This window comes from Clinocottus analis, unplaced genomic scaffold (genome assembly GCF_023055335.1).
Source record: "Clinocottus analis isolate CAN_PGR_092001 unplaced genomic scaffold, fCliAna1.0.p SCAF_6, whole genome shotgun sequence".
Lineage (NCBI taxonomy): Eukaryota > Metazoa > Chordata > Actinopteri > Perciformes > Cottidae > Clinocottus > Clinocottus analis.
The window spans coordinates 6,630,145-6,654,269 of NW_027176218.1; the positions used below are offsets into that span (position 1 = coordinate 6,630,145).

General features: G+C 39.8%; 3 protein-coding genes across 4 annotated transcripts in view; 1 reads left to right on the forward strand and 2 right to left on the reverse strand.

The window, feature by feature from the left end:
* Positions 1-701: 701 nt before the first annotated feature.
* Positions 702-3,862, forward strand: LOC137804630 (B-cell receptor-associated protein 29-like). Its single transcript, XM_068603977.1, has 8 exons — positions 702-717; positions 1,146-1,252; positions 1,493-1,593; positions 1,695-1,842; positions 2,003-2,138; positions 2,388-2,484; positions 2,673-2,773; positions 3,198-3,862. Exons 2-8 carry the CDS (start codon positions 1,161-1,163, stop codon positions 3,231-3,233), a joined length of 711 nt encoding a protein of 236 aa, XP_068460078.1. The 5' UTR covers positions 702-717; positions 1,146-1,160; the 3' UTR covers positions 3,234-3,862.
* A 206-nt stretch (positions 3,863-4,068) lies between these two features.
* On the reverse strand, positions 4,069-16,266 carry LOC137803885 (solute carrier organic anion transporter family member 1C1-like). The gene is made up of 15 exons (XM_068602712.1): positions 16,160-16,266; positions 13,945-14,094; positions 10,744-10,885; positions 10,371-10,503; positions 10,085-10,206; positions 9,588-9,734; positions 8,852-8,950; positions 8,162-8,410; positions 7,628-7,792; positions 6,820-7,015; positions 6,047-6,212; positions 5,650-5,834; positions 5,312-5,376; positions 4,806-4,923; positions 4,069-4,515 (listed from the first exon to the last, which is right to left on the reverse strand). Exons 2-15 carry the CDS (start codon positions 14,029-14,031, stop codon positions 4,296-4,298), a joined length of 2,094 nt encoding a protein of 697 aa, XP_068458813.1. The 5' UTR covers positions 14,032-14,094; positions 16,160-16,266; the 3' UTR covers positions 4,069-4,295.
* Positions 16,267-19,172: 2,906 nt separating this feature from the next.
* pde3a (phosphodiesterase 3A, cGMP-inhibited) overlaps positions 19,173-24,125 on the reverse strand; it is a 66,996-nt gene continuing 62,043 nt past the window's right edge. For both annotated transcript variants that reach the window (XM_068603570.1, XM_068603569.1), the window contains exon 14: positions 19,173-23,893. In XM_068603570.1, coding sequence (XP_068459671.1) covers positions 23,580-23,893 — 314 coding nt within the window. In that variant the 3' untranslated portion in view covers positions 19,173-23,579. The remainder of the gene's footprint in view (positions 23,894-24,125) is intronic.

Genomic DNA, 24,125 nt, shown 5'->3' on the forward strand with positions numbered 1-24,125 from the left:
GAGCATTTGTAATGAGTGTATATCTGCTATTTCAGTGACAACTATTTATAGTCAGCTGGTGTGTACACAGTGAACCCTTTATCCACACTGTCAGCTGTCTGTATCTCCTTGACACAGGAAATATTTGGATTGAATTCCCTGCAGTATCTGCAAAACATACAGGACTTGCTGCTTCAAGCCCCTGTGCAAAAGCTATGCCTTTGGATAACATCCCCCTCTTGTGGACATTTGTTTGGCGTCTTCTGGGCAGAAAAAGCCCAGTCCGAAAGGTCAGCATAACCAAAGAGATATAGAAATCATCAACTCATTAAGTGTGCTTGTTTATTTTAGTAATTGAAGGATTAGTAACAAACATAAAGGCAATTATTATTTTAAAAAAAAGAGACTGAGTGTCCCTCCCTCACATGCCTATTTTTGTACCATGTCATGTGACATGAGAAGACATCAACAAGCACACTGACACCTCAGGAAACATGGAGTGGAATAAAAAAATCGAGTCTTGCACTCATTCTGAACTGAACTCAAAGCCTTTGGTTATATTTATCAGTTAGATTGTGACCTTTAACAAATACAAAGTGGCAGACCAATGATGTCGCTTCCAGTGGAGATTTATTTAGGGCTGAAGCTCCTTATATGCCCACCAGCAGCTGTTGTAAATGTGTGTGAGCGCATGCGTGTCTGGACTTTCCCATTCTTCTGATCGCACAACTTTGTCTGGTAAGGCAACAACTCTGTGTATTGCTTGGAATAGATTGTTCACCTCCTGCTCTTAAACAGAATAAGCCACTCATACTAATGCTGAGGAGGAGGAAAAATAGATTTAGAGGAAAATGGACTATGAATTTCTGCTGCAGAGTGCCTGTTTCATGAAGTAGTCCTACAGAAACGTTTGCGTGTGCTCGAAAAGTCCCTGTACAATATGAGTAGCATAGTATACTGTATATAGTTTCGAGCAATGAGCACATTAATATGAATTCTTCCAATGACATTTGTTTATAGGTGAATGACTGCTGTTGTAATTTAATGTTGGTTGCTACTCTCTAATGGAGAAAAAGAACAATATAGAAAGATATTTTTTGCAGCGTTATACAATCCAGATATGTTTGTAATTGTATGGAGCTAATTAAGTCTGTATATCGCTTCAGGAAATCACAGTCACAATGACTCTCCAGTGGACTGCTGTGGCTTTCTTCCTCTATGCTGAGATAGCAGTCAACCTGATCTTGTGCATACCCTTCATATCAGCACGGAGGTACTGCAATCTAACACACAAACCCAAACAATGAGCAAAAGTTAATTCAGCAGCTCGTCCTCAGCTTTTTCTGTCCAAATTCTCATTTTCTAAAGCAAGAAGAAGAAAAAAAAGTCCTGTGCAACAAACATTAAAGAGCCACTTCACACAAATCACCAGCAGAGTGCATGCATGTCCTTCCAGGGTCGATCTACTGTGCATTATGTTTGACTCACAATGGCCTTTTTGCTTACCATGCAGATGGCGTTCAGTTTTCAATTGGGGAATATGGAACTGGTTATCTCCATATTGGAACAAAGGCTTTTTTACCATGATCATGGTTCTTATTGTACTTTTCCTCGGTAAGCAAACTGCTATGATTGACATTGAATGACACTAAGTACACTGACAGCATGTTGTCAGTCCAGCTCATTCCCGCCGCTGACCCCCTGCCCACCCTCAGATGCTGTCCGTGAGGTGCAGAAGTACTCAGGTCCTGAGCCCATGCACGAAGCCAAGGTGAACCCAAATTTACACGACAATGTCCACATGAAGCTGTTCAGAGCCCAGAGGAACCTCTACATATCTGGCTTCTCTCTCTTCCTCTGTCTGTTAGTGTTACTTCCTTCCACATTCATTCAGCCTCACAGAACGTGTTTGGGACCTCAGTCAAAGACAAACATTACCATTCCACACGACTGTCTACTTCACTTTCTGAGGCCCTGTCTTCTTTTCTTTCCGGTTCTCATCTTTTCCTGTCCTCCACCACAGTATCATGCGTCGGATTGTCACCTTGCTTAACCAGGTTGCCGTCACGGTGGAGAACAGTGCAGGTCTTCAGGCACAGATGGACAGTGCTGTTAAAGCAGCGAAGCTGCACCAGGACGACAACGTGAAGCTCTCACAAGTAAGAGTTAATCAGAGTCCGACGACGGAACTAAAACTCGTTTTGTCTTGTAGTCCGAAAGCCGGTTCTTGTCCTAAACTTCCCTAATATGTAATATCTAGCTCAATTTATATTGTATCTTTAGCATAACATTTGCTTTTAGTTTGCAGAATGTTTGGGACTCATGTACACCTTTTAAAATGTGGAGGCATTATTGCATACTGTATTTTCATCGTGTCATAGAGTACTGTGCTCGTATTTTGTGCTCAGGCTCTTCTGGATGAGGAAAAAGCCATGTCGGTAAAAAACCAGCAACTGAAGCTGGAAGCTGAGAAGCTGGCAGATGAATTGAAGGTTTCTGAGGAGGGTAAGTAATCATCACTTCCTTTGTACAGGTATATTGAAACCAAAGAAATGTTCTTATAAAGAAAGAACGTTCATATAAAAAAATGTTCAAGAAAAGCTATAATTCTGATATATATATGTGTATATTTGTAACACCATAGTACTATACTGATGATTTGAAGTGCAATTGTCTACTGGTTGTGTGTGTAGCTGTGCGCAAGTCTCATGCTGAAGTGGAGGCCATGAGGAGGCAGGCCAAAGGTTTGGCACAAGAGTATGACAGACTTTTGACGGAACATCATCAACTCCAGGTAAGATGGTATCACACACACACGCACACACACACACACACACACACACACACACACACACACACACACACACACACACACACACACACACACACACACACACACACACACACACACACACACACACACACACACCAGCAGCTTGTTCTCTCTGCTCAGCTTCTGCAAATCGGCTTGTAGCTCCGTCGCTGCGAGCTAAATACTCAACAAAGTTGCGACTATTTGCTGTCCTGGCTCCTCAATGGTGGCACTTTAATGGCACTTACTTAAAGCGCTTTCTTGATTCTTGATGTTCTGAGTTTGTACTCTTGGTTGAATGCACTTATTGTAAGTCGCTTTGGATAAGAATGCCAGCTAAATGTAATGTATATTAACTCACCTAATACTCAAGTGTAGAGTTTTTAATATTGCACTTGATCCACAGAATCCCCAGAGTGCTACAGACAAAAAGGATCAGTAACCACAGGAATGCAGTGACAATTGTTTTAGGATTTCTTCTCTTTACGTGGATATTTTTTTTTCATGACACTAAAACTGTGTGCTATAGGCAGTGGGTCACTAGAGGCTATGTTTTGTATTATCTTTTACTAATTTAATACTCTCAGTTTAAACTGAGGCACATTTTGAATTGATGGGATAAAATATCTGAAATCATGTGTATTTGTGCATGTTATTCTTCAGTAGTAAAAGTGTATAAATTGATTGAAATTATATCTCAGAGGCTCATGATTATGCTACATTTTAATAATGATTAATATCTGACATCCCAGAAATACAAGATGAACTTAATGTAAATGTAGAGAGATTGTGCACCAGTTAACTAAACAAAAGTTGTTTAATTTCTTTCAGTGACCTAAGCACTTGTCTTGATGTGCGGATTACCAACATCTTTGTTTTAACAAATTATAATGAAATGTTGTAAATAATCTGCCTTTTAATTTTCCTAAGCATCCTGGAACAGTAGATCTACCTTTAAACCTTTATATGCATAATTTAAAAAACAATTTAGAGATGGCCCGGCCATTTTTGATACTGTGATTTGGGACAGTTTGGTTGCTATATGACAAACATGAGCATTAAAATAAACATTTAAAACCTCAGACAATGTGCCCCTTATTGTCATGCTGATACCGCATCAACACAAAAAGCCAACAAGTCTCCTATACGTTTTGCACACACGGGAAGTGTCCCCTTTAACTGCTTTCAGACTACATCTTTAATATATGTTGAATCCAAAAATGTATTTCATCAAGTTTATTCATAAAAACGAAGACAACATAGAAAATACAGCACAACTACATTTGTTTTTTTCTACAAAAGTTTTCTGTTCATGAAAAACACAAACACATATTTATACATTCCCAGAAATAGTGTATTTAGTTTTAAAATGACTCGTCATCTCCTCAAATCCAGTTCAGTTTGTATACTCTGAATGCTACGGAAAGAGTCCACAGCTTGTGTTTCTCTGAGTATCTGACTGAGATGCTCCTTGGAGTCAAGAGAGAAGAGCTCATGCTGAGGCTCACAAGTGAGTCTCTCTGTCGGGATTACAGCCCAGTATAAACTGCTCACAGTGTATGGAGCTCTTCTCTTCTTTCCTTAGTGACTCCAACTCTGCACTCCCATTGGTCAGAGCATTTTTCTCCTCCATCTTTATATGTCTTTTTAATAGAGCAAAGCCATAAATACAGAGGAAGAAGGAGATTGTCCTTAAACCCAAAGTCAGGCCCAGGTACACTATCCTGCAAGAAAGAGAGGGAAGGATGTACTGTTCAGGGACAAACTGGGAAAGTCAAGCTTGAACTGGCAAATGTATACGTTATACTTTACCTTTGTGGTAAGTGTCTAACAATAACACGTTTGTTTCTTTATTTTTAATCCATGTAATCGTTTTCTTGCATTGCGGCCATGCAGGGCAGGTCACTTGGTTATAGATGTTTTGTCGTGTTTGAAAGTGAACCGTAGTTCTACAAGGCGTCCAGTGGATATTACATACAACATTTTATAACAAAAGCCCTCCAGATCAAAGTACCTGTAAGCTGAGGTGTTATATATTCTGCATGCTCCTCTTCCTCCGCACATCTTGACTCCCCATTTGAGGCATGTTGTGTCGATAATGGCTCCAAAGTATATTGGGGCAGGTATTCCAGCTGTACAAAACGAAAAATAACCTGTGACTTTTGACAAAGAGAACATTATGGGTGGCTTCAAGGTAAGATCAACCAATCAATTGGCACTTTGATAAAATGCCAAAACATAATTATGTTATTGGTGTACTTTAAAAAAAAAAAAAAAAAAAAGGTCAATAGGTTTCTACAATACTTAGTAAGAAAAACAGTTCACATAGGATCCTTAACATTTTTAGAAAGATTTGTAAGAATTATTTGATTTCTACACAAACACGTTATTCCAGTAATTTTGCTCGGTACCATCAACTAGCATGCTAAATGCTAAATGTCAGCTCTTAGGAGATATCCATGTGTTTGACACGTACACTAAGTAGCCAGTAATGTAGAAAATAGCAAAGATGGGTCTCACCAAGGGTGCGAGTGGCCAACGTGTAGATTCCAAGAGCAAGGGATTTTAGCTCAGGCTTAATGCACCTGTAGAGAAAAGACAGAGGGGTTTAAGGAGACTCAACTTTTAAACTTTGCAACACTTCGAGAAGAACAATAATTTACACTTTAAGCTGCAAAAGTGGAACTATTACTGTCATGCAAACTTCTGTAAATACCTCCACTGATGATACGAAATTATAAAAATGCTCTGGTAGAGCAGGAAGTGTCATCTTCTTAAAAATGACGACATGATGTATATCCACTAACAGGCTGCGTGTCTAATGAGTCGAGTGACTCCACAAGCGGTTGTCGACGGACCTGACAAGCAGCATGAAGCCAGGTGTTCCCCCAAGAGAGATGACGAAGGAGCTGAGCACAGACAAGGCCAGGAAGTAGGGAAAGATTTTGTCACAGCTGTCTCTGCGTGGACACTGGCCCGGAGTGGCCGTTAGGTTGCCGTGTTGGGTGTCAGCCAGCAACACACAACTACAATTGTCAAACACCTAACAAAGAAGAATGATGGATGAGCTGCAGAACAATAGGAAACACTTCTTGTCCTGAGGGGAAATAGTCACGCCAATACAACTGAAATGTCATGTGCTATTCCGTTGGCGGCCGGAAGGAACGAATCGAAGTAATTAGGCCAACATTTTAAGCTGCATTTGTTACTAAAATATATGTGGATGTGGCATGAAATCAGTGGTGTGTGTCTGACCGTATTCCTGCCGCTCCCAATGGAGGCGGTGCATCCAGCCAAGCAGGGGGACATGTAGGTGATCCCATTCTCTCCGCACACCGGATCCCACTGCCTTCTCGAGCACGAGCAACCCGAGTTACAGTCAGAGGAGAGAGACTGTTCCTCATAAGACAAGCCTTCCACTCTGCATGTGACAACATGAAGAATATGCATATATTATTGACAGCTCACATCAAATATGTATCAAATAAGGAAGCCACAATTACAGTAATCAGCATGGAATATGAAAATAGAGAGACTGAAAGTGTCTCAGTGTACTGATTTATTGTGGAAATTCCCGAAATCCAAACCGAGCGCTTTCATCTGAATGTTACCTTTGACTTGTATTTATTTTTTAGAATAGATTAGATATTCCTTTATTAGGTCTGTGGTTGTGAAACTTGCAGGATTACAGCAGCAAACGGGTAAAGTGCACACAAGAGCCATAGTAAAACAAAAATAAAAGCAAGTACAAGTAATATAAATAAACAGCAGTAAAACAGTAATAAAACTAAAAACAGTAAAGCATGCACAATAACAATATTATATATGCAGATAGAATACAAATAAATACATAATAAAGTATGTATATTGCACAGTTGAGGTGATTGAAGTGTTCATTTAGAGTTTTTGTGATCTTCTGCGAGCTCAGCTGGTTGTGGAAGGAAGGACTTGCTGTACCTCTCCTTCACACACACCTGTGTTTACCTGACATTACACATATGAGGGAAATGCATCCAGGCGTCACATACCCGCCATATGAGACTGTGATGCCGGCCACCTTGGAGTTCTCACAGCCCATGGCTAAGAACATGAGCGACAGGAAGTAGCCCAGCAGCGAGGTCCCAAAGGCAAATTTAGCTGCTCCCATGATGCCCAGCTTGTGTTTCTTCATGACAACCCCTCCAGAGAACATACCAAGTGCCACAGCCGGGATGTTGATCATGCCTAGCCAAGCCGCAGAATAGAAGGGATTCATCAGGAAACAACGGGAATAAGCAACACCAGGCCACAACGTCAGCCGGCAGCATCGCTCCCCAAAAGGGATCAGACAGAGAGCACTCATTCATATGAAAGTAGTCTCATTCATATTTTATGTAAAGTGTACTGCAGTCATGTTTTTAAAGATGAAAATGACTTTTGTTGGCAGAGAGGATAGAAATGCATTTCTCATCACGCAACAGCCTCTTTGCTACGTGGAGGAAACCGCTGTTATTACAGCATCTCTGATTCAATGAGATTGACCTAATTAATGGTGTTATTACTTGCTTTTATTCATAAATACATGCCAAACTGTCCAATAAATTCAGTAAACCTGGCTGCCGTATGGAAGCGGCAGCTTGTCCTCAGGGGAGATGTGGGAGTCTGATCATAAAAAATTCATCAAAAGCTGGCTCATGAAACTCTTATGATGACCGTCTAATGCATATCACTTTGCATCCTTAAACACTTTTTCTTTCCATGAAGCAACACGGGCTTTGGACCGGCATGCAAATCATTCTCCAACAAAAGTTATCTAAACCAGGAAAACGCTATGAATGATCAAAACGGTCTGCTTACCCATGAGCAAATTGGCTTTTGACGCTGACTGGCCATAGTGTTGTTCGATGTATTTTGGTTTGTAGGTGACCATCCCGATGAGAGAGTTGAACTGAATGATGGTCACGCATAAAAAAGTGATGTAGACAGGATTTCCGAGGAGACTCTTCAATGTGGGGACAAATTCTGTGTGAGGAAGTTCATGAAAAGTATTTCAAATGTAGGGGTTGCCTCTTCAAACTCTCAGATTACTGCCTTTCTAACATGCATAAGGTCTTCAAAACTAGACCCTCCAACATGTTTAGAATGATGCTACCTTTGTTTAATTACATTTCTGTCCACAGATTTAAGGCGAATTTAAATGCATAAGAAGAAATAGTTCTTTAAAAAGTTGAGTTGTGGTGAACATGTAAGAATACTGAATACAGAAAGTAGTAGCAAAAGATAGCATTAAATGGGACAGTTTTAACATCACTAAAGATACTGCATTCAGATTACAATACCATTACTTTACATTAAAACATTTTAACACACTCGCTGTGGCTATAATCGTACCTTTGGCCATCTGATGTAAACTAACCGGCTCCTCAGGTCTGAACTTGAGTTCCATGGTTGGAGAATCTTTGATGAACCTGGTTTGCTCCGGAGTGCAGCTGGTATCGTGTTTTTCCACAGGCATGGGCAGTGATTTAGGCAGGAACCAGAAAGGAACGGCAGACATGAGGGTGATGGTGCCAGCGATCAGGTAGCCCAGCCACCAGGCCCCCACCCAGCGGGCATCACCGGGGGTAATGGTCACCGTCTCTGCGACGAGGAAAAGCACAGGAAGTAGATTCATTTAGTTTAATTTGCTTCGCATTTACTGTAATTGTGCTTCCAATAACTGTAATTGTTTTTAGGCAACATGAATGATACAGTTTCAAAGTGCTTTATATATATGATTGAAACTGCAGAAAACAAATGCAGCAGTTTAGAACCAGAGAGCCGTGTCCTGACTTACTGTATCGTATTTACAACAGCTTCAAAGTGTCAGATTACACCGTACCACACAGGATTTACCCCGCCCTAATTCATGCCCTCTTGCCAGGTCTATTGTGTCTTACAACAGTCAATTTCTAAATCCAAGCCTCCACGGAGGCGTGCGAGTGCATTTCTGCAGTGTGAAGAAATGATTAACAAGTCACCGAGCAGAACATTGTTTTTTTAATCAGTCATAGTTCATCGGTGAGGTGACAGCTTGCTCACCCATGTCCACATAACCAATGTCAACGTAGATCTTGGCACACAGCGATCCCAGCAGGTACCCAAACACCGGACCGATGATTGCTATAGTTTGGACACATCCTAGAATACACAACAAAGAATTTTAATTTAACCAAATTCAACACCCACTAACATACAAAAATAACATCAAATGTTTGGATTTCATTCAGTTTTATGACATATTGTGTTGTGGTATTTTAAGACATTCCATTGAATAATACAGTCAAATGAATGTATTTATATGCCTTCCCGCCGGCAGCAGCTGCAGCCGGAGGCCTAATGTTTGGACATATGTCCGTACCATTCTTGTGGACGTGATATCTCAGGGACGCCTGGAGGGATTTTCTTCACAAACATTCACTTGAAGATTTGATTTTGGACATTAACGGTCACTGTATGGTCACAAAATATGTTGTTGGCCATAACGCAATGACATTTTGGACAGACATGCGTGTAAACGGCATCATAACACAATTGTTTTGTAATTATTATTTTTTTTTTAAAACTGGTATGTACTAAACATGTTGGCACCTACTCCCAACTAATCCTCAGTACATCCTTAGTGTCCACCAGTGCATACTAAAAAACACAATTCTTTCTTAGTTGCTTAAATAAAGAAAAGCCTTTTAGTCAATGATACAAATGAAAAGAAAATCCGTTCCCGAATGATTGACATGGTTATTAAGTAATCTTGGGAACAGTGACTAAAATGCATTACCAATATAGAGGGCAGCATTCTCTGACTGTGCGTAATCATCAATATAGGAGATCCCCAAAGGCTGTACTGGAGTCTCTCCAATCCCGCGCAGGACATTTCCCAGAAACACATAGATCCACATTGAAACACTGGACTCTCGCTCACAGCCTGCAGTTCAAAAGGAAATAGGAAAAATGAGAATTTAAAACTGAAACCCTCCAAAAGGTATAAATTATTAAAACACAATGATGCTTTGACTGCCTCTCTATAGTCTATATTACTACATTCTTGTTGTTCTTATGGTTAACCACGCTCCAACACATCACACCGAGACAACTCCAGCAATGTCAAAGTAAACTAGTTTCCTGTTGTCTAAATTCCCTGTTTGGATCTGTCTGGCACAGGAACAATACACAAATACAAACAATGCGCCAAAAACATTGCTAAATTGAATAAAAAAAAATAAAGAAACAAGCAATGTGTGTTGTTTTGACCAAGCACACGAATCCCACTCTTACCTCTAGAGGACAGTATAGCAGGTCTGTCACCTGCCCTGGAGGACTCAGGTGAGCTTGCTGGACATGGAGAGAAGTTATTGGTTGAATTCACAGACCATCTAACTGATGTTTCGATCTTATAGCTGCGTACAAAATACCAATTTGACTGTTAAACCAGGGAAGGGAGAAAGCATCCGGTATCGTTAGATACTCACAATGTAAAGTCCAAATACATACATCATTTAGTGCGGCGTGAACGGAGTTTGTGAGCTGCATTGATTGCATAGACACATGACGTGTTGCCTACCGGCCGATGATGAAGTGAGGCATGGCGATCAAAAAGGTCCCAAAAGACATCAAGATACATCCGATTGCGATGATCTTAGGTCGGTGGAGTTTGGCACCAAAATAGCTCACAAAGGCAATGACCAACAAATTCCCTGCAAGGTTGAGATGATCAGAAAAGCAATGAAATTGTACTGTTAAGAGAATGTCAATTAGTGTTGTATTCTTCTTAGGCTGTATTCCATACATATTGTATAGACTGTTAGTGAGAAAAGGTCTGTAAAATACAAAGTATCTAAGAACATCTAAGTCATTGAACTGAAATTATCATCTCAATCTAAACTATTTAGCCAGTTAACAGAGACACATGGACAAACACAAATTGAGAAACTCACCTATTTCAAAGCTCCCATCTATGATACCGATCAGATAACTGGGGATGTCGAATCGCCTTTCGAGTTGTGTTATTGTGCTCTTCATGTAGCTGCCAGATAAAGCCTTGGCAAAGTAGGCGAAGGACAAGGATGCGATGAACATCTAGAGAGATGCAGAAAGAGAAGACGTTGTGTCCTCCACAATTTCATTTCAAAAGAACAAATCCACCTGTATTAATATTGTTTTTATCTCCAGGGCAGGCACTGCGGTTCAAACGCCTCAGAGCCACAGTGGAAAGAAACACAAAAAGTCAAACTTTGGAAGGAAAAACTAGGATTTTGTAACAAGAACAAAACAATGAATAGAACTTTCAAGCAGTAGCTTAACATGTAGACTTTGTGCATGTTTTTCCTAGAGCGAGTGTGCGTTTATGTGCCGTATGATGTGAATTTGCAAGGCAAATACACATTTGAAGAAGGAAACGCTGGCTGTTTGAGCATGAGAGTGTTGAGAGTGTATCGAGCTAAGCCACCTGTGGACCGTCAGTAACAAAGAGAGGATTAGAGAAGCCTAACCCACTGGGACGCAGATTCATCCACTGCGCTATGAGCTGAGACCCAATGACATGCAGCATGATTGGAAACAGGTGAGAGGCAACCATAGCATGCCTTCTTAGGGATGAAAATAACACCAGCTTGTAAGAAAAGCACATGACAAAAAAAGTTGTTTTTTTCAGTCAAATTAATATATCCCTGCCATTAAACTGCTATATATTCACAAACCACTAGCTTTGACAATAATGGTGATTTAATTAAGAACATAAAGATTTAAAGATACTACCAAATAATGTTTTGTAAAATGTACGTACATTTTACGAAACATCGACATGACCGATTCTACGGTGACTCTATAATCAGTTGCAGTAAGAGACACACAGGTTCGGTGCCACTCATGTAAGTATATGTTCAGGTCAGCGCTCTGTAAGCACAAATGAATTAGCAGATGGTGAAGAATTGAGCATGCCGCATGTAGCATCAGCTAACCAGATGCTAAACATGAGCTATGAACTTGCATACTTTAATGAAATCACGAGCCTGCTTATGAAAAAACTCAGTGAGCTGAAATCTCCCAGCACATACTGATATTTCCTCAACATTCATTTAACACTTTATAGATTATGCAAATGACAAGGTGTCAGTGTTGCCACGGCAACTACATGGCTGGTCTGAAGCTGATTGATAAACTCTCGATGGAAGGATCGGCGTCGCTCTAATGTCAAGTGCAAAATGACTGCTCGCGCCACGGAATATAAGTGAATATAATGCTCGTGCAGCAATTCTGAGGCACGGAAGGTTTCATCTGACTGCATTAATAATGTTGAGGTGGAAACCTGACACCGGCGTCAAGCCGTCTGCGTTTTGTCATAACTTAAAGGAACCGTCATTGCTTTTTTGGAACAATGAATAGTGAGGTGTGAGGAACATAATGACAGATCTCTTCTTGAAACGTACTTTTACCATCGTCTTATATATATATACATATCTTGCTTTATTCTTCTTATTGGCAACACTCTGCTGTGGCAATCTATGCATTTATCCATCCAATATCTACACCTTCTACGATAAATGTTTACATAACTTTATGTTACATTGTCTTTATGTTGCTTTGCACAAAATGTGTACTTCGTAATTTTGTCACAGAAAACCAATTAATAATTTTAATTCCACAGAAGCGTTTGTTTGAGTTGTCATAATGTGGTTTTACAAAAAGATGTGTGTAAATCAAATGTATATATATTTAAAATAAGATAATCCTTTATTAGTCCCTAAGTGGGGAAATTACAGGATTACAGCAGCACTGCTAACAAGTAATAAGATAAAAAAAATAATTAAGTAATATAAATAAACAGTAGAACAATAATAAAACAGATTAAAAAAATACAAAATTAGCAGTATGAAAGAATATTAAATTTACAGATGGATTAAGAATATACACCATTGAAGAGAACTACAGCCGATTAGAGCAACAAAACATGTGACATAGCACTGAGTGTTGCGCTTTTCTGCACCGTCGTCGTCGTCTCAAACACGCACCATGTTCGATACAGCTGTGGTTGGCTCGTCAGGTGTCAATTTGCAGGAAATCTGTCTGGAGCCGAAGGGCCCCCGGATGAAGTTTCCAGTCTCAAAAACATTCGGCTGCAGATCAAATCAACCCTAATGTGGGCTCAACAAACACTCAAATTGCTGCTGTGAATATTAGCCATGTTTGTGTGTGTGTGCTACAAGGAGACAACAACACATTTTCTAGAAGGCATGTTGTATTCAAAGCACCTCACTTAGAGGTTCATTCATCAAGCAGAACACACATGGATGAAAGGCATGTTTCTTTTAATTACCCTGGTATTTCACTAAGCAGCTTTTTACATTTTTCTCCAATGTGCTTCTTAATCCAATAAAGAGGTCCAACCTGACCTCTTTTACTTAAGCACAAACTTTGTCTGTGGAATTTCTCAACTGACTACCCAGTCTGAAGGTTAGAGAGCTCAACACCTTTGTATGGTCATCAACGAAGCCTACCAGACTCACAACTCATCAGCAAAAGATAAATAGAGCGGTTGTAACCTGCTTGTAAAAGTCCTGCTGCAGGAGAAATGGAGACAGCGAGAGCTTTTAGATATTCACACCCCGGAGAGTACATTCACCGACGTGTGCAGTCTGTGTGGCTCTTACGTACATGTGATGCCTGTAATTGTAGAGACATGTGTGTGGTCCTCTCGAGGTCCATTTCAGTCGGAAATACTTCACCTTGTACACGTTCTTATGAATGTTCTCTGCTATTCAACGCTGCACCCATTGGCTTGTGAAAATGTAATGAAGTACTTTTTCCTTCTCTGCTACTTTAAAAAAAAAAAAAAACAGAAAAAAACACAATCTACAAGATATGTATTAATAATTGTGGAAATACTGTAAAGGTTTTTTGGAGGTTGATATTGATATAATTGTTCTGTATTATTGGTAGTTTTGTACTGTCTTTACACAAAACATGATAACAAAGGTGCTCCAGGACACATTTGTCATCACACCACAAGGAAAGACATTTACAATATGCCAAAGTTTGGACTGAATTTACCGGAACAAAACAATCTTTAATTCATGACATGCATTCAGTGAAGATTTGTTTACAGGTCAAACCAAGGGTGTGTCAGCGGAGGACAGTACCTTCAGATTGGGGTGGCAGGAGTTCCTCACTGCAGAGGAGGGAGGGTTGTTGTCTAGAGTCCAGCTGCCTGTGGCTGTGTAGTCCATCTTCTTCTTCTGTACTTCGCCCGAGCTGCGTCGCGTTAGGTGACTGTGGATCCTCACTCACAACTGTTGGAAGGAATTTAGATTGGGAAATCTGTCAAGCCCATTTTGCTAAGCAACAACTATATAGTATTCGTTTAACCGCACCATTATTCACAGATAAGTTGCCTATTCTTGAGATGGCCAAACACATTGACCTTTTGCCCCCCACACTCTAATCAGTTCATCCTTGAGTTACTGTTCTCGCTAAATCTGAAGCCATTTTAGACAGTTTATGTTTATGAGAATGGACCGGACAGACCGACCTACAAACATCCCCAAAACCATGCTGCCTCCATCTTGGATATATCAACACAATGCAAAACATAGTGACATTCAAAGCATAATTCTGAAATAAAAATTGCAACCACCTACGATAGAGAGCAAACTGGGAATGCGATGAGAGAGAGAGAGAGAGAGAGAGAGAGAGAGAGAGAGAGAGAGAGAGAGAGAGAGAGAGAGAGAGAGAGAGAGAGAGAGAGAGAGAGAGAGAGAGCGAGAGAGAGAGAGAGGAATATAAAGAAGCGAAAGCAGAGCAGACAATGTGTGAAATCCAGACTGTTTCTTTAGTGACATGGTGACTCCCTGTGGAATACACCACCATACACCAAACCACAGCATGAACTCTGCAATAAAGAAATGTAGCTGTGTGACGACATGAAGGTGTCCATGCTCATCTAAAAATAGACCGTCAGCAGAACTGTCTTTTGGCACAACAAGAGCGGTTATGACCTGCAGCCCACATGCTGATGGACCACGTATCTCAAACACAAGTTTGACACACATGAGTTAGTTTTGAAGCTTGTGTCTGACTGAGGCGCTCCATCAGACTGTCAATGAGCCCCATTCTGAATACACAAACCAAACCGCCTTCTCTCCAGGTATTGAGAAGATTTTACCTATTCAAGTCCACACAGCAGGGGGTTCTTTGTGAATACAAATCACACTCTTCTAGTCCTGGTGTTCAAGCTGAATAAAATGTGCACCTTTAATATGAAATATTACAAATGTACGAACTGAGCGAAGGTACAATATACTGTGTTATATATGTCTTTAGAAAAACAAACATAATTATTACTATTAAAGTGTTTTTGTCCTTTAAAACGTGTAATGACTTCCTAAACAAGAGTATTGACAGCAGGGCTGTTGAGAATCAGCTGCATGAAGGCAACTCAATATGTTTTAGGGGCCAAACTCTTTGACACCGTCTGATAAAAGACTACAGATTATGTCAAACACGCTCTGATGTTTCATACACCAAGAAACAGGGTGTAAACCTGTGCTATAGGTTTAAAGATAATCGCACGATCTCTTTTGAATTATGAGCCATGATGATCCCACGTGCACTCAGGTTAATTGGTCAATGCATATTGAGTAATGTGATAAGCATCTTTGTACTCTGCAAATCCAATGCCGTTTCTCGGCTGTGTGCACTGCTGGTTAAGTGTTTGTTGATAGAGTTGATGCTTCACTATCGTCCAAACTTTTCAATAGATTTCATAATTAATAAAAAAAATACAAAACTTTGGCCGAAGAAAATGTGAATATGCCATTCATGTCGAGTAGCTTTCTGTTATAACAATTGAGGTTTTTTTTTTTTTTTTGACACAAGCAATAGTGGGGCTAAGTATTCTTGTGTTCCATAAAAACATTAAAACATTAAAGATATATCGGGATCCAAAATATAAAAACATAAACATAAAGGTCTAGCGCCATGTGTCGTCTCTTCAGTGACGTGTAAGTCACATGCTGCGTCAGGATTAATTCCCAGAGTCTGTTTTCTTTGCACTTTCTTGCATTTTTCTTGACAAAATTTCAACATTAGCCAAGCGTAAAAAGTTGCCTGCAATTGTTTATTTTTGTCTCCAGTTGTAACGTTTTTCTTTTTGCTGTTATGCTCAAATAAAAAAAGAAATGTGCACCTACAAACAAACAGGTAAACTAAAACGCACCAGGTATGGATCGATCGCCTTTATAAGTCATCTCAAATCACAGAGCTGCAACTTTACTCAATTAGTCCTGAAAATAAACTGTCCAGAAAAACCCCCCACGCGCATGATTGATCTGTGACAGAAAACACCACGCTACTTACCCAACTCGAAGCCTTAACCTTCTCCCTTCAAGACGTCGATAACTTCTTGTTTCAAACTACAAATTCAGGCAGAACAATGCCTTCGTTTCGGAAGGCTTCACCGACAGCGAGCCTCTCCTGTAATAAAGTCTCCTCCTCACACTGCAGCCGACATGCTCCTCGCAGCTGAGCACACAGTCTCACTGGGAGCGACATGGCGTACACACACACACACGCACACACACACACACACACACACACACACACACACACACACACACACACACACACACGCAGATCACGTGATGAGCTCATGAGAGCGGAGGAAACTAATATCCAGACGTGAGCCAGACTTAAACTTGAAGCTGTTAATGCAAACATCTGCGATGACGTCTCTATTAGCCCTGCGTAACGCTGTGGGATTCATTTACTACTATCATTTTGCTCAGGCAACATGCATGGATGTATTATTCACCCTCTGCATCCTACAGTATGTTCAGTGTTGAAGCTTTTAAGGTTGTCTCACTTATAATACATAAACATATGCTGGCAAAACGATGTAATGCAGATCATTCGCACACACAATGACAATGTCAACAGGAAAAATATGATCCTGAGTGAGATACATGGACGACTTCATGTTAAGTCACCGCCGACTTTGTGTCAGTTAAGTGGAGATTGGGACCTTTAAACTGTACTCTCACTACTGATTTAGCCACCATAAAGCATCAGCAAACAATGCAGACACTGTAATAATGAAGCAGACTTTTGTCATTGCAATCTTTCTTGCTCCTCCAGGCGGAGTCCGTCCCCATCCGGTGTCCTCCATGGTACCTTCTGAAAAAATATGTATTTAACACTAAACGTGTCTTTATTCTGTTTGGATTGTGGCAGGAATTACACATTTGATGTTTATCAATTTAAAAGATATTTTAAGACAGTTGCAATTTGTTTGTTGAAGTACCTTTTAGAAAGTTGCTTTGGTTAAGGCAACAAACGTACTTGATTAGGTTTAGGATACATCATGTTTTGGGTTGAAATAAACTCTTTCTGGCAGAAAGCACTGGAAGCCTACTTTTCACGCGTGCAACTATTTTTTAGTTTTGCAACTGACTTTCTTGACTTACAAAACCATCCTTTGAATTGACAAATATATGTGTAATTTATGGTGCGATTCAAACAGCATTAACATTAAAACATTTTTGCAGTTGATTACTGTACATCTTTTTTTTTTTTAAACATGGTCCCACGCTGGTCAATAGTATAGGACTTCGCCTTGCTTTATCTCTACCTAGTTCAACGAGTCACACAATTTAATATGTGGTAGCTTCCTCAAGTTTGACTGAACTAATATCATCTAGCAGTAAGCTCTACCCAAATTAGTTCCAAAGGCTCACAAATGAAGGTTCAAACAAATTTAAAATGGAGTCCAGTTTTACGCGTGATTGTTGTTGGTTTTATTTTTTTCTGAAATCATCCCAGAGACAAGTTTCATAAAAGAAGATCAGATGAAAGATGTTTTTAAAAGCCTACAAAACCAAGTGGGTGCCAATGCATCTTTAATGCGTCATAGATAAGGTCACGATGTTCCCTGTCGAGCCCACTGACGCAGCAGCTGGTCGGACCTCATTTCTCAAGTTGCTCTGTTGCCATGGCTATACAGCAGAGCGCTTGTTATGAATGATACCTCTCTCTTCAGAGGTAAACATAACCGCAGTGTTATCCAAAGTTAGATGCAGAGCTGGCTGTAAGAATACATTATCATAGGACTGGGCAATATCCACTAAAATCTTCACACAATGCACGTGCTATTTTATTTTGAAATAGCAGTAGCCAAATATTCTGATGCTTTTTCAGGAAAACCAATTGAGATCCTTTTCCAGGATTTAATCATCAACAGGAATGTTTGTTTTTACTAAATCCCCAAAAACTAATACTTAGCAAATCAAGGTGCTTAGTTCTCAATTCAATATTTGCACAAAGCAGCATTGATTCCTGCGTAACCCACAATGGTTTACCATAGTTCTCTCACAGTTTTTATCATCGTATTGCCAATCCTAAATGTAACACGTCACATCTCCATTGTTAATGATCTGTTGTGTGCTCTCCTTTGAGCATAATAAAATATTAAGTTTTTTTGGTCCACTAAAAGATCCTCCCAGTGAGATTACACCGTGTGTACAGCTGAAGGTGTATTCAATAAACATGGTGGAGACCATGAACAGGAAGAGCACATGCACACTCTCCAGTTTTCAAACACAATCTGTTATGGAACTTCAGCATCTGGGAAATATTGACTTTAGATTGCTTTATTGCAGTATTTAAAACATCTGGTTAATGGATGTCTTCAAAGTGAAGATCTTCAAAGAGAGGAGATAGCTGCACTATTAATAACCTACATGAAACATTCATTATTGTTTGATGCCTTCGGTAGTGTTTTCTCAATTCCACCTACTAATGTAAAATGTAAAAAGGTTTTGAAACTCTGACCAGTTTGATCAAAATAAATCTGATGAATACAGGAAAAAAGTGATTGCATCATCAGGTCAAGCAGTTCAAGAAGTGGTTTGTATGAGTCTTTCATTCCTAATTAGTTTTTAAAGGTATTTCTTTGTCTCCCTATTACTTCCTGTCCTAGTTCTTCCCCACTGCCATGTGCAACAACTTGCCGTCGATCACACAACATACAAGGATGTGTCCTTTGTTAAGCTTCACTCTAAAGAGGCAATAACACGTGCAATGTATCTTAAGTAAAACTGGCATCACCTCTTCATTGCCCCCCCTTTTAAAATAGCATAATACAAGATTATCCCTCAGAGGGAACCAAAAGGAGGTGCCGTACTTTAGAGACGCGGCTGTTGGGTATAACGTAACCGCCTTATAAGAGCATTGCACTATTGGGGCTCACGTGCACTGACATGCACTAAAAACATGCTTCACCAGCAGGTCTCTGTCAGCAAAACCAGGAGAAATTCGGATAACGACACACACAGAGGGAGAGCCACTTCGTTTTCTGCTCAGGTAGACTTTACTCCACAATATTTGTACACAGATAACAGTTGTGTGTTGCTATATTAATGCTCTGAATATTGTATATTGCTCGATTGAAATAACATGGACTGAGAGAGGGACCTGTGGGGTCGTGTTGTGACCAATTCAACATTAAAATGATGAGAATATGGAGAAGATTCTCCAGGTTCAAGACTTAAACTGTGTTCGAACACCAAGATGGTCTTGATGAAGCACCACATCTTCAAAAGAAATGATGTCATGATGTACCTGGTAGATTTCAGTATAAAGCCAAAGTCAAAGAGGAAAAATAAACACAACACAGACACGGGGATACCACAGAAATTATAGTCTTGTAATTCAATGTATTCACATTACAACATCCACATGGTTCAGTTTGTGACAACTTCTAATGATCTTCAAATATATTCACTGTATGATACATAATACCAATATAGGCACTTCCAGTAAGTCTGGCAATATTGAAGCTACAGTATAGTGTCTAAATTACAAAATGGTAAAAATAAATAATGTATATCTAAAAGAGTTTTTGTAGTTTTAAAATTTCTCTACTGTACAGCATATATGTATATTGTACAAAATGGAGCGTCAACCTGCAAGAAAATTATTTTACTTTCACAAATACTGTGTATTTGGACATATTCTTCCTTGTGTAAGTATTAGTACATGTGATAAGTGCAAGGTACTAGTGAGAAGAAAGTAATTATTTAATCATGTGTCAACTATATAAAAATACTCATCTCATTTTGTTTTACAGAATCGTAAAGCTTGTTTGGTTCTCATGGTTACAATGATGCTTCATGTGTGAATAAGTATACGACAATGAAAAAAAAAAACAATTAGGAAACACAAAATACATTGTCAAAACTGGCATACTGTATTACATCAAACAGTATTGTCTTCAGACTGATGTGACCCGGGGACAAAATGCATGGCTATGAATGAGAGGGACCACCAACACGCTGACACAGCGTCAGAACCTCATCCCTTTAAGGACGAGAGACGTGTGATGAATGCTCGACCGCTGATGCCGGTGAGGATCTCTGATCTGCAAACTGAGCACTTGGGAGATCAAAGAGGAAGCACAAGGAGAAATATGCTATCGGACCGACCGTGAATACAGATTTCCTCTGAACATCTGAGAATTGAAGTATTACTTCCTGCATCACTTTGCCCTCCATTGTTTCACCGCCTCTACTTGTGAGTAAGCCGCTACTCAACAGTAAACGCTCGTCAAATAAAGTCACATTAGAGAGGCCGACGGAAGAAATCAAACAAACACAGATACACACACGTTATCTTGCTCTCTCTGTCTCTGTCACAGACACACACATGTACACACACACAGACTGTATATGTTATTTGTACATTCACAAAGCAAAACGTTTAAACAGTTTAAGTTGATGTAATTATATGTATTTATAATTCTGGACCACTTAAGCTAAGAAGTCTGTGTGGTATTGAATTGCTTGTCAACATTGTTTACTTTGTCTCATCAGGTTTTTCAAGATGCTAAATCAAATGTGTTTATTGTCATGATGATTATAGCTCATTATGGATGAATTGCAGGCAACATCGAGAACACGGGAGGCATTTTGTATATAAGATACAACGAGTGAGGCAACACAGGATCGTTAGAGACCACAAAAAAAAACAAAATTGGACCTGATTCTCTGTCGAAGGTATTTCTAATCAGTGGGGAAATCAATCCTTTTCAACTTGTTTGGCCTAAAAGCTGCAGTTCCTGAGTTGGTCGTCCTCCCCTTGACACTGCAGCACAGAGCAGCGCCAGGGCGGCAGTTAACGGGCCATCACGGATGTAGTGCGCTTTTCACCTCTGTTGGGAACATTGGGTGATGTTAAGAGCACGTCACTGCCGGTTACAAGGGCACGGAGCTCGGTACTCGTTGTAATTTACATCACCCCGGAAAGCTCTCATGTTCTCTCCACAGGTTGGCGTGTGTGACGTGCAGCCTTTTATCGATCAGTTGAAAGAAAGGAAATCGTGAAGGAGAGCTGTGGTACAGTATGAGATGAGAAACCAGCGCACGACAGGATAACATGTGCATGTAGGTCATCAGACCCCGACAAGATTAGCAGTGGATAATTCATAACACTGCACTCGTGTGTGACAAACGGTTGACCTGCCAACTCAGTGTAAAGCACTTTACTTGTTCAACTCAAGATCTACTTATGGTCTCTCAAACACTTTTTCTATCAGAATTATTTACTTTGAGCAAAGTGGGATATTCTTCAGTGACATTTGGCATCCTACACAAGCTATTGGGCAGCTGGTTATTTCACTGGCTTTTTCTTGGTTGACAGTACGGGATATCATGCGACCTCAAGTCAGTCAAGGTTTTTAATAACTCCCCGGGAGCACTTTCTCTTTGCTTCATTGATTTCATCAATTGAATGTCTAAAGTGACGATCGCTCCAGCTGACATACTCACTACCTTGTTATATTATGACAGTGATTGTGAAGCAATAAGAAGACTAAGACCCTAAGATTTGAATCAAAGGTAGAGAATGTCATCTCTGATTATAATCACATTGTGCTACTAATGCAATTATTTTCCGTCATAAAAAAGTAATGGGACACAACATCATAGGGCCAAATGTTGGGAAAGTATGAGAGATAGAACATCAGGTGAAAGTCCAAATGACAAACTCGATGTTGCAAAGAGTAAATGGTAAATAAGTCATACTGCTGCCATCACCATCGTCTTGGCCATTACTCAAAATGTGACTTCTACTGCGATACATCTCCATTTCATTAAGATAAATATGTTCTACTGGCGTCACACAACTTCATAATTTAGCCTCAGATAATTGTAGCGGCTCTCAGGCTTGCACCAACACACTTTTATCAACCTTGACTTCTCTCTGTATTATCACAGCAAATGCTTTGATATATCAGATTGGACTTTTACTTGCAGAAGGACTCTGGAGTCCTGTGTACTTGTAACTCTGAGAGAATGAATGTCTCCTTGAGGAGCCACGAGAAGAATTCAGAAACATGCATGGTGTTTAGATGCAAAGATGTTATAATAGTCAAAGGCTCTTGGCCTTTTATGAACATATTTCAAACTAGCTTACGATCCCTGCACATGTGTAACCATAACTGTAACTTACTGTCTGCAGGTGATACAGATATTTACTTTGAATTTCAACAGTTGAGTTTTTCCTGAGGGTTAAAGATCAGCATCATTTGCAGTTGTTTTACATCATGAGAACCAGTAACTGAAGACTAAAATACAGCACACTGAGTCCAAATACATAGACAAAAGAAATTGCAAAAGAAAAAGAGAAAAAAGAAGTTGTCGGACAGTGTATTCGTTAGTCTACCTATGGCCATCTTCAAAGAACATTGAAGGATTTTACATCTCATTCATTTTAGTGACTTTCGTTGAATAGATTATACTTTGTGGTTCTTTGTGTTTTAATAATGCAGTTGTTTGTCCCTTCACACTTTGGTAGTATTACTATATGTTTTGTGTACTGTATTCCCTTTTTGGTTTTGTATTCAGTACAGAATACTTTCCAACTCCCCCTCTGTTGCCTTGTCAGTGCAGACCTCTGGACTACATTTGAGATGGCACGAATAAATCTGCTGGATATATCTATGTCCTCTGCAGAAGGATTGTGCATTTGAGCACACCAATTTAAACATGCAGACACACACGCACACACACAAATACAGAGTGTCAAGAGCCTTAGTCTCCTACCATAAAGTAATATGGCTACAACAAATAGTAAAAAGTACTTAATTTGGCAACAAATGTAAGACAAAAAAGTGCTATCATTTGATTTCATATGCAAAATCCTATGGGTGAGTATTTCATTTTGGCAGAAGTTGAAAGGAATAAAAGATACGCCAATGTTCCTCATTTGATTGACTCCCTTTATAATCCATATATAGAAAAAGAAAACATATTATGGCCCATGTGAGACCTCAAAAACTCTTGCTAAAATTGAAACACAAGTACAAGTAACTGTGATGTCTATATATAATTGCATTCAGAAAATAATTATGTATAAATTGGCAGCAAATGTCTGCAGTCCTGTGTTACCACATTGGGTTGAGGTCTGTGCAAGCAGTTTTCCTCTTCTCTTGACAGTAGCAAAAGAGTCTGTATCCCAAAGTACACAAATAATCCTGTATTGCAAAATGGAAAGCTCCTTTAACTGTTTGGTGAAACCAGATATTAAGATAAAATGTGTAAAGCACAAATTTTCCCACCCTGTTTTTTTTTTTCTTTTCTGTATAGGCACACATTTCCCAAACATCTACAGTGTTGTGTCTAAGTGAAGTGCTGGCAAAGACAGGAGTCAGTTTATAGGATAAGAAAACAAGAAATATTTCTTCACGTCCTCGCCCTGACTGGCGCCATATTTCCAATCGGCTGTTTCACTGTGGGTCCTCCTCCGCTACATCCACTGAAGGTTGAGAGTCCTCCTGCGGAGAAACGGGCCACTCTGGTTCCTCCACCCCCTCTTCTGGATCCTCTCCTTCTACTAGCTCCTCTCGGCTGCCTGGCTCCTCTTCCTCCTCATGAATAGCCAGGATTGGCTCGGCGACATTGTTTAAATGGACAGATTCTGCTCCTTGGCCCTGTTTCTGGGCCTCCTCCGCGATGACCTTCTTCCACATCTCGTGGTTCTCCAGCAGGTGGTGGGTGATCTGGCAGAAGACTTTCCTTCTCTTCTTGGAGGATCCTTTCTCTGGAAAGAAAATAGCGTGATTACATTCTACTCGGGCTGGGCGAAGTTGAAAACATCTAACTGATTAAAGGCATTATTTTTCTGCGATTAATCGCATTATGCGCCCAATTCAACCACTTTTATTTTAAAGTAATGTTATCAGAACAATATAACAGGCGCGGTGGAGCAACAGCAAGTTGTCTTTTTTTTTTTTATCAGAATATTTGTCTTTTATCCAGGAGTTCAGTAGTAA

Coding starts and splice junctions, on each gene's coding strand:
- LOC137804630 (XM_068603977.1), top strand. CDS start 1,161: ATGACTCTCCAGTGGACTGCTGTGGCTTTCTTCCTCTATGCTGAGATA. Junction 1,594..1,694: donor TCTTATTGTACTTTTCCTCG/GTAAGCAAACTG, acceptor GCCCACCCTCAG/ATGCTGTCCGTGAGGTGCAG. Junction 1,843..2,002: donor TTCTCTCTCTTCCTCTGTCT/GTTAGTGTTACT, acceptor CCTCCACCACAG/TATCATGCGTCGGATTGTCA.
- LOC137803885 (XM_068602712.1), bottom strand. CDS start 14,031: ATGGACTACACAGCCACAGGCAGCTGGACTCTAGACAACAACCCTCCC. Junction 10,504..10,743: donor AGATGGGAGCTTTGAAATAG/GTGAGTTTCTCA, acceptor TCAACCTTGCAG/GGAATTTGTTGGTCATTGCC. Junction 5,377..5,649: donor GGCTTCATGCTGCTTGTCAG/GTCCGTCGACAA, acceptor TTTTCTCTACAG/GTGCATTAAGCCTGAGCTAA.